The sequence below is a fragment of the Phoenix dactylifera genome, chromosome 10 (genome assembly GCF_051530095.1).
Source record: "Phoenix dactylifera cultivar Ajwa chromosome 10, Ajwa_hap1_PhDact_Kaust_v1.1, whole genome shotgun sequence".
Classification (NCBI taxonomy): Eukaryota; Viridiplantae; Streptophyta; class Magnoliopsida; order Arecales; family Arecaceae; genus Phoenix; species Phoenix dactylifera.
In genome coordinates, this window is record NC_143199.1 from 11,143,578 (window position 1) to 11,153,577 (window position 10,000).

The 10,000-nt window shown below is 39.2% G+C and overlaps 1 protein-coding gene across 7 annotated transcripts; it reads right to left on the reverse strand.

Annotated features, from left to right (window-relative positions):
• Window positions 1-398: 398 nt before the first annotated feature.
• On the reverse strand, window positions 399-8,962 carry LOC148702236 (oligomeric golgi complex subunit-like protein). 7 transcript variants are annotated; one of them, XM_089925689.1, is made up of 4 exons: window positions 7,278-8,962; window positions 3,653-3,935; window positions 1,393-3,588; window positions 399-688 (listed from the first exon to the last, which is right to left on the reverse strand). In XM_089925689.1, exon 1 carries the CDS (start codon window positions 8,891-8,893, stop codon window positions 7,511-7,513), a length of 1,383 nt encoding a protein of 460 aa, XP_089781815.1. In that variant the 5' UTR covers window positions 8,894-8,962; the 3' UTR covers window positions 399-688; window positions 1,393-3,588; window positions 3,653-3,935; window positions 7,278-7,510. The 7 variants fall into 7 exon arrangements, with proteins under 7 accessions (XP_089781815.1, XP_088561497.1, XP_089781813.1 ...); XM_088705371.2 differs by lacking the exon at window positions 3,653-3,935 and having other exon boundaries at window positions 1,393-1,567; XM_089925687.1 differs by having other exon boundaries at window positions 399-3,588.
• Window positions 8,963-10,000: the final 1,038 nt, after the last annotated feature.

Genomic DNA, 10,000 nt, shown 5'->3' on the forward strand with positions numbered 1-10,000 from the left:
ACCAGGCAGTTCAAAATCATAAGTTTATGTTGTCATATTAACAACAGACATCTCCTTTCAACATCGATCTTAGTGTCCTGCATTCATGCATGGATTGAAAAAAAGAACAATGTTACATCTCTTGCCTCACCAAAACCATGAGAACCAGCGCTTTATTCTATTTAGCTAACGTTTCTAGTCTATTTGACCGGCTTTCCTTCAATGAAGATTAATCCCATGAGCAAGCATATGCGAGAAAAAAATAACTTATCAGATCCACAAACAAAAAGAAAAACATCGATTTAACCCTCTTTAAATTGTTCCAACAAAAATTTGTTTCTCAGTTGTTCAACAACTTCCCAGCAACAGCCACCCACCCCACCTCTCCGCCACCACAAAATGAAAAAAAGACACCATCAACGCAAAATTCGATGAAACTCAAATTCAACTTAAACAGACATCGGACATAACAAATTAGCAGCTAATTGTACCAATATTTCTTGATATTCCACTTAATAAAATATAAAGAGATGAAACATATTTGTGTATTTAACAAATTTGAGCCGTCATCAGCCTGGTCAGCCATAGCCTTTAGCAGACTTCTGGACCAACACAACACCAAGAGAAACAATGGAGGTATAGATACAGTTGGGCAGCCTCTGCACGACTTAAACAGGTACCATCTTTGTTGCCTTCTTGGCGAGCAGAACTGCAGGAGGGGCAACAACCAATGCAGTTAGTCGATTCTGACTGAGAATTTCTAAGGTATCAGCTATCAATTTGTGAATAAACTCAGCAAACTACTTACAGTCAAGCAGCCCACCGAGTTTAACATCATATTCCTTCATGAAGAAAGATGAAAACAAGTATCTATGATAAGATGGTCTCATCTGAGAATTAACATTGCTAAATCTCCATATTTCTAGCTCAAATTGTGCAAAACTGCCTTCTCTCTAATGATAAGTAACAACAGCAAAGTGGGGCTATCGTTTCTTACCGAAAAATGTAATAGTATCGATTTTTCTTTTATGTAGCATGTTCTTACAGGCTTTTTGAGGCACCAAGAGGTCTCACGCATGATAATATGACTGATAAATGTTCCTATCTCAAAGCTACAGACTTACAAACAACTAGGTGTTAATGACTTGCGAGTACTTGTTGCTACTGGGTATACAGAAATGGGGGATGGCAGACGAGTTATCAAGAAAACTAAACAGTCAAATAACCCATTCTGGTTGGTTTGACCAGTCTCATCTGTACATTATCATTAGATTCAAAAGCCTAAGAAAAAAGTGAACGAAGAATAGATGCAGATGCTAGATTATAACCAGAAACAGAAACAAACACCAAACATGAATCATGCACTTGAAAGAAATATTTTGGAATAAATGCAAACACCATCATATACAGTACCTCAAATGAACTGAAGCTTTTTTTTTTTCACCAATGAAAAAGCTCAACGGGAGTGAGGTAATGTGATTGAATGCCAAACATCATCAATGCCATCAAATTGTGACAATTACATAAAGCAAGCCAACTGCAAAGCATGATAAGCAATGGGAAGCCGGAAGCATTTACAATCCTTCCACTGTACAATCAGAATAGTCAGTCAAGCAAGAATACTTTCATTTTTATTTTTTATTCTCAATTTCATCTTCTATTCCGAATTTAACTTGAACATAAATACTTCATCTTTTCACCCATTACAGAATACTACACTCAGGTTCCATATTTCATGGGCCAGATATATGTGATTATTAACTATACATTGCATCGCATTATTTTCTTGAAAAATTACACTATTCTTAATATTAACTCATAGTGAATCAATAAACCAATACATAGTTGATCACCTAATAAGAACTTAAATTGAAATATGAAACAGTCCCTTTCATCATCAAACATAATGAGAAGCTCTCAAATTTTTGACATAAGGATCTTATGGTGAATTCTTCAGTGGGGCCGAAAACCTTGAAGACCATGAAAATCAATGGTCGTCATGGTCAAGATCTTAGTAGCTTCCTACTGGCAAATCTTTTGTGGATCTTCTTTCATCTGGAGAAGTTCATCACATTTACATGAATAAATCAACTTTTCACCAGTATATAATCGTGGTTCTATCCGGTATCTTCCCAAGCAAATAATCTGACGCTTGCTCTTGATCTACAGAAGCGACATTGCATGAAGAGAATAAAAATTTGAAAGCAAATTGGTACTGCCAAATTCAATGGCTCCTTGAACAAATGGATATAAGCTCACGATGTTTATTTCTACATCTTTCATACTTTCCAAATTTAATGTTTCCTTGAACAAATGGGTCGCTGATTGTGGATTTGCTGAGACTGGAGATGATGCATTAGCCTAATCATCATAGGTATAAGCTCATCAAGTTTATATGTACATCTTTTGTACTTTGACAATTGTTTTATAAATTTTTCATCTCATTGGTGTTATATCTACAATTAGCTACATAGAACACAATTTAAATGTAAATGACATCAAATCAGTCGAACTTGCTTGTTTAAAGAACAATCATTTTACCAAAGAAATAAAATTTGCACTATTACCAAATAAATGCAGATCCATTAGTGCATGTAATGCATTATATGAGAGACGTGAATATAATTAAAAGCAATAATGTGCTAGGGGTTTTCATTATTGTTTCTTGTCCTCAACACTCCAATTATTGTTTATTCTTTCTCTAAAAATTTATGAATGCTCAACATTTCTCATGATCGCCCTAGCAAATTCGTTCTTGGAAGCCAATAACAACATTTCACATACACGCGCACGCGCAAAGAGAGAGAGAGAGAGAGAGAGAGAGAGAGAGAGAGAGAGAGAGAGAGGACTCTTCGGAAGTTCTTAGTGTATGTTTATTGGCTTAAGAATCTGATTAAGACATTAGTTAATTGACCAAGCTTATCCTAATTCTATATATTCACTTTTAGAGCCAGGTTGTCAGCTTATAATTTCAAGGTTATAAACAAGAAGGGCAATGCTAAAGCATCAAGACAGATTCACTGAAAGCCAATTTTTTTTTTTTGAAATGACTATATAATGCTACTACCTACTTAGTTTTACAGGTTTTAGTAGAATAATTATGATCCTTTAATAAAATAACTAACTCTTAGTCATGGATACAGAGATAGATGTGGCTACAGACAACCAAGGTTGGCAGCTCAACCTCATTAAATGGAACGTGAGGTTAAACAGGTAGGAAGACACAATCAGAGTGACAAGAGGCTAAACATAGTTTCCAGCCTATTAAAAGAAACTCTGCTAACTTCAATGAATCAACAGTGAGAAGCAACAGTTACATCAATGAATGAGCAAGGGGCTCAAACTGATTCAAATCATTATAAAGCAGAGCAGAAAGATCAACCAATTTTTGTCTAGTCCAGCATAACTGGTTCTGACCTGAGAGTGACATGAAAGACTCAAAACAGGTGGTCGGATGTGACTGTTAAGTGTTAACCTTACTGATCCAGTGGTACCAAATATGAGTTAAATCAACACAAAACACACTTGCTTGGGTAAGGTCATGTAAAACCAGATCCAGCTCACTGTTGACACCCTTATTTTAATGTGGATTTTGATAAGCAGATGGCCCTGCATTAATTATTCAACATTAGATGTGTAGGAGGAAAAGTAATTATTCAACATTAGAGTAGACCTCTTCTATGATGCTGATGAGTTCCTCTAAAAGCAATTCATGTAAAGTTTTAATGTCAACTACAGGTTGTTGCATTCTTTAGTTTTGGAAATTTTTCTGATTTTTACATTTTCATGTGCCAGACTGCACCCTTTCATCATCAAGACTTGTAAGAACCAGCTCTTCTTTGTATAAGACTTCTGAAACTCCTGCATTCTTTGCTGAGCCTTCATAGTGTCATGCATATCTCCATTTTTTTCTGGAGAGCTTATAGCACCGGAAGTAGATGTGTGTGAACTAACAGCTGGAGAAGCAACACAAGATCATATGCCAGCATAAGAAGTGCAAAGAATGGCACGTAGCACAAACAAGATTTTAGAACTTCCAGAGTTCCAAGAAGCAATATAACTTAGAAACGCTGAAGTGAAACATGTATCTATCAGGTATTACAGTATAAGCACCATGATATTGCACACACTGATATTCCTGAAACTGGTAAGGCCTGAACAACCATGATTTTGGGAAGCACAGTATGGTTTGAAATTTAATTTCTTGAAAGCAGCAATGAAACGTTTCAGAAAAGAATAACACATTAGTCCAAAAGTTTCTGACAGCAAGTTGTGGAAAACAAACTTATTACATCACTTGGAACAATGCTGCACAATTGCCAAAAATTCTACTCACTGATCCATTAAAGTGCATAATTATTCAAGTGATGAAGCAAGGTTTGGACTCCTCAACAATGCCTTGCTCCTCCGAGCCATCCACGCCACCATTAAAATATTTAAAAAGGTAAATGAGATCACCATCAAGCATATTTAAGATTTGCGATTGAACCAACCAGATTGATGGTCTACCATTTCTTAACTAATTTTAATGCCTTTTTGCTTCCAAATTTCAATGCTATAGCCCTAGCCTTATTCCACGATATCATCAATGTCTTCCATCTTGTGTCCCTTGACTCTCTCTCTTGCACCCAAAATTCCAGGTGTCCCATCCACCCTTTTTATTTGGAGACAAGGAACCACAGTTTCCCAGAAAATGTAATTGGTGACTGGCTTTCTTTCTTAAAAAATAAATAAGGAACCACAGTTTCCAAGAAAATGTAATTGGTGACTGATTTTCCTTTTTTAAAAAATAAATTTTTGGTATCAAGTTTCTTAAATGTTCATACTCAACAACTTTCTTTACTGTTGTGTGACATCAATGAACAGCATCTGAACCTAGGTTTATCACCAAATTTACTTTTCAAGTCACCCCCTGTGACATACAACATCACTAATATTGCTCGCTTTGCAAAGCTTATAGTGCTCTTGTTAGACATTGGGATTTAATGCTGAATACAAGGGCATACCCAAAGTGTATTACATGCTTTGAAGCTCAATGGGTGAGAAAGTGAAGGGGCATAGTCTTGGTAATTGAAAAGCCAAAGGTATGGCAATGAAAGCCAGGAATTGGCTGAATAAATGGAGTTAGTGGAGTGGCTCATTTATTATGAGTTTCATGGAGAAACTTCAAAAAATAGTCCTCCATCCAAGCTTGACCAGGTAAACCAAAAGTGAAAAACATTCAAAAAAAAAAAAAAAAAATCTCCCTCCCTCCCTCCTTCTCTCTCTCTCTCTCTCTCTCTCTCCTTCATTTTGTGCTCTAAAGCTTTTAGGCCGTGGATGCATGCGCCACTCTAGTAGTGTACATCGAGTAAACGGTTCAGTTTGTGACAAAATTTCGCTTCGAAGGTTACTGGCATGGTCTACTAAATTGGGTCGAACCGCCCAATTTGGGCTACACCAAGCTGACCTAATGCAGCACCGGGTCAGATCGGCTATGGGAGTTGGAATTGGCCCGAACCGCTCGAAAACGACCGGTTCCAAGCGAAACAGGTGCGAACCGGCCGATTCGCATCGGTTCAGACTACTCCAAACCGGTTTTCCCTCTTCCTCTCTTTTTAAGTGGTGGAAAGGTCCCAAGCCTTCTCAGGCCTTCCTTCACCATTTCTTCAACCCCGTTTGGGGGCCAAAAAATGCATTGATTTTGACGATTCAAGGAAGATCTAACCCAAAATAAGGTATGTTTTTCCTCTCCTACCTTATTTCCTCCTTTTTTTCAACGCCAAAAAATGCCCAAAAATTTCCAATAAATGGGAAAATTGTGCCAAAATTTTCGATTTTAACGTTACTTCATGATATGTTGTAGAACTATAAATAATCTACACAATCCTCCTAAAATTTTTAATTTTTGGATTATATATAATTTTTTTAATTAAAAATATATTTTCAGATTAAAAATTAGAAAATAAAATAAAATTCAAAAAATGAGTGTTGTAAATTAGAATCTTATTTAGGGGCATGCAAGCTACTCTTCAGCTAAATTTGATATTTATTTATTCAAATTTTGACATGATCATGTGCATAGTAGCTTAGATCTAAATTTTAAAAAAAATGAGAAATAAGTAATCTTTGATGCGTACCGCTAGACTTAGAAAAATATATGTAGCATCCATGGTAGAATTCTACATGAATCTAAGCTCAAATTAATTTTCAACCAAGGTTAGCCAAATCGGTGCCGAAACTCGTACCACTCGGCTACCGGTTTGGTACAGTACCAATCCGGCCTAGTTCATCCCAAATCAGCAAACCATAAATTCAAGCTTTTTGAAAAAAGGGGGGCAAACCGAGCGGTTTGAACCAATTCAAACCGGCGCAAATCGAACGGTTCAAATCGGTTTGGCTCCAAACCACCCAGTTCGGAGCGGTTTACATCATTTTCTGAAGATACCGGCCAAACCATGCTGACTCCCGCACTGATTCGGTTCGGTTAGGTATGGGGTGAACCGGTTGGTTTGGGTTAGTTCCAACCTTTTCTCTTACTTGATTTTGGTTGCAAACTTGTCTCAACTATGGTTTTTACTCTTGATTCGTAGCTTTCATTTCTTAGACCATCTTAAGTTTGTTTATGGTATTCCCAAACAGCTCTAACTGCAAATGAGGTTTGATTGGAATAGACATTTCTGTAGGAAACTGAGATTTATACTAAGCATGCAGTGGAAGGTCTTAACAATTAGGCTTGTGCTGCTAAATCAGATATGCATTGAAATTAAGATCCACTATTAAGCTTGTGCTGCTAAATGGAATTGTTGATGCGCAATAACTAACATTTATAAACTTTTTTTATTTTTCATAACATGAAAACTACTTGGTAGTTTCTTTGCTTACCATTACTTATATAAACTATAAACAGAGAAACTACCTTGACAGGAAGATAGAAAATTTAAGCAACATTTTTGGTGCATCTGATTCTGTTTACAAGATACTTAGAAAATGTCTAGCAATCTTATATGCATTATTTGGATGATTTGTTTTTCCAAGATATGTCCACACATGCACACACATTATGGAGTTTATTTTAAACCAGTTTTTGGTTCTTTTGAACCTATAACCAAAAAAAAAGAGACTTTTTAATTGTTTTCCTCTTAATTTGGAATTATTGAAATCAAACTGCAAGGAAGATTATCAGAAATGTAACATTGGAAACAAAATGAAAAACACAGACTACCTTAGAGTTTGTTTAATTAGCTTCTATAACATGCTGTGTACGCTTTAGAAATAGCTTATAATTGTCAGAAAGAAGTAGTGATGCAGATGCATACCTTGACACTGCCAATCCAAATTTCTTAAAAAGTTGCTGACGACCATACGATACATATCTTCCTTGAAAACCAGCCTAAAATTCTGCCTCCCATTTATCGTCTTCTCATATCAGCCAAACCACAAGATACATTTTACAAATTGACGAAATTCCACTTTAGAGCTCATACTGTATCCCGGGCTTTTTTCCTCCAACCAACATCTCATGCATTGGGGACCAAAATGTTCACCAACATCAATCTCTCTGTAAATTTTTCATGCGCAACCTCCTGATCATACACTCCTCCAAGGCAGCACCTAATTGCACAATCTTCGTGCGCCTCCGCCACTCTTCCTCCTTCACTACCTTCAGAACAGCCTCCTCCAACTTCTCTCTATCCTCATCACAAACACCTGCCACCATCAAATCCCAAGTATCCACGTGTGGTGCCATCCCCTGCCTCAGCATGCCCTCCAAGACATGGCAAGCCTCCACCACCTTCCCCACACCACAGAACCCTTTAATCAGTGCATGGAAGACCGAGAAGTGCAGCACAAGCCCCCTCTCCATCATGTCCTCCAAATACCCATTTGCCTGCTCAAACAGCCCCCGGGAGCACAACCCATGAACCAATGTTGCGTACGATACAAGATTCGGCAAGCACCCGTTTTTGGACATATCCTCGATCACCTTGCAGGCGTCGAGCGGCCGCCCCTCCCTGCAGAACCCGATGATGACCGTGTTGTAGTGGATGATGTCAGGGTTGCATCCCCTCACCTTCATGCGGCACAGCAGCTTGTAGGCCTCACGGAGCTTCTTCTTACGGCAGAGGCTGTTGAGGAGCGTAGTGTAGGTGAGCGCGTCAGGAACAAAGCCCTTGTTGAGCATGTCATCAAGGAGGCTGACGGCAGTGCCAACCTGGCTCTTTCGGCAGAGTCCCTGCATGAGGATCCGATAGGAGGCGACGTCAGGGGTCAGACCAACAGCAAATAAGCGGTTGAAGAGGGAGTAGGCGACGCTAAGCTTGCCAGCGCGGCAGAAGGCGAACATGAGAACATTGAACGAACGGGTGGTGGGCGTGATGCCGAGGGAGGGGGCGGACTTAAGGAGGGAGAGGGCGGTGGGGAGGGAGGAGGGGTGGGCGGCGAGGGCAGAGAGGAGGCGGGCGAAGAGCTTGGGGCGAGGAGGGGAGGAGGAGGAGAGGAGGAGGCGGCGGAAGGCGGAGAGGGCGATGTCGGGGCGGGAGAGGCGAGAGAAAGTGTGGAAGAGGGAGGAGAGAAGGGCGGGGGAGGGAGAAGGGAGGTGGCGGAGGAAGGAGAGGGCGGCGGAAAAGTGGCGGGCGCGGGCGAGCTTGAGTATGAGGGTGTGGAGGGCGGAGGGACGGAGGAGGTCGGGGCGGAGGGAGGAGGCCACGTCGTAGATCTCCTTCGCGACGAGGGGGTCCGACTGGGCGGCAATCAGCTTATGGATGCGGGCGGCGGAGCCGATTGACGGCGGCGGAGGCGGTGGAGGTGGTGGCGGCGGAGGCGGCAAGCGGGAGCAGGTGTCGAAGGCGGTGCTCGTGGGGCGGGAAAGGGAAGGGTGGAGGAGGAACGGCGAGGATTTTTGGGGAATGGAGAACAGAGGACGAAGAGGCATTTCGCCGCACTTTCGTCCGCCTTGCCAGACGAAGGACCGAAACAGCGGGATCGGCAGGAGAGCGAGAGGAAAAATACTGTTTTTATGGAAATATGTTTTATATCTTTAAAATTTTTATTAAAATAAAAACTTATGTACGGACTGCGGAATCTTAAAAATCTAGATAATTTTTTCTCTCAAAAATATCCTTATCATAGCTCTTTTTTTTTATAACAGTTAATTTATTAAAAATATAAAAAATATATTTTATATAATTTTTTTGAAAAAATAAATACTTAACAAAATATCACAAAATTATATTTTCATTGTAAAATGTGCCAAAACTATTTTTCTACTGCCAATCGAATAGGCCAAAACTATAGAGCGCGGATCCTCCCTGCGTCTCTTTCTTGCGATACATCGCAATTGACTCACAGCTAGTTGTGGATTTATGCTACTAAGCATGTTGGTACTTTCGCTTGAGCTAATTATGCAAATGGTTCGGAAGGACAATACTAATGTGGGTCATTAGATTTTACTTATTACTGGTTTTTTGTGTAAGTAGTAAGGCAAGAGGTAGGGTTCGATTTTTGGAAGATTTCAGATATGTTACTTGGTATCTTGATTTCGTGAGTGTTAGGTTCCATCTATCTAAGAACCTCAATTTTAGTTGAAGTAAAGAAATAAGATTGGAGATGGGATTAAAGCTCCTCTTAGGTTCCATCCATCTAAAAACCTCAATTTTAGTTGAAGTAAAGAAATAAGATAGGAGGTGGGATTAAAGCTCCTCTCCAATTCTCAAAGAAAATTAATCACTCAAATAGAATGCAAGCTGGGAATATATGTGGAGGGCAATGATTAGCTCTAGTTATGAGTACATCTATTGATGGGTCGGACTTTGTTCAAATATCAACACTATTTTCTTAGACTTGAGCCCTACTTGTCCTAGCCTTCGAGCCTTTCTTCTCGGCTTGACCCGGCTCTTCCTTGAGCTTCAATCATTATATTCAAATTTCATGATCGATTTTTTTAAAAAAAATATATAAAAGATACTAAAAAAATACTAAAATACTAAAAAATATTTTTTTAAAATACTAAATATGAATAATTAAATATTACCAACAATCT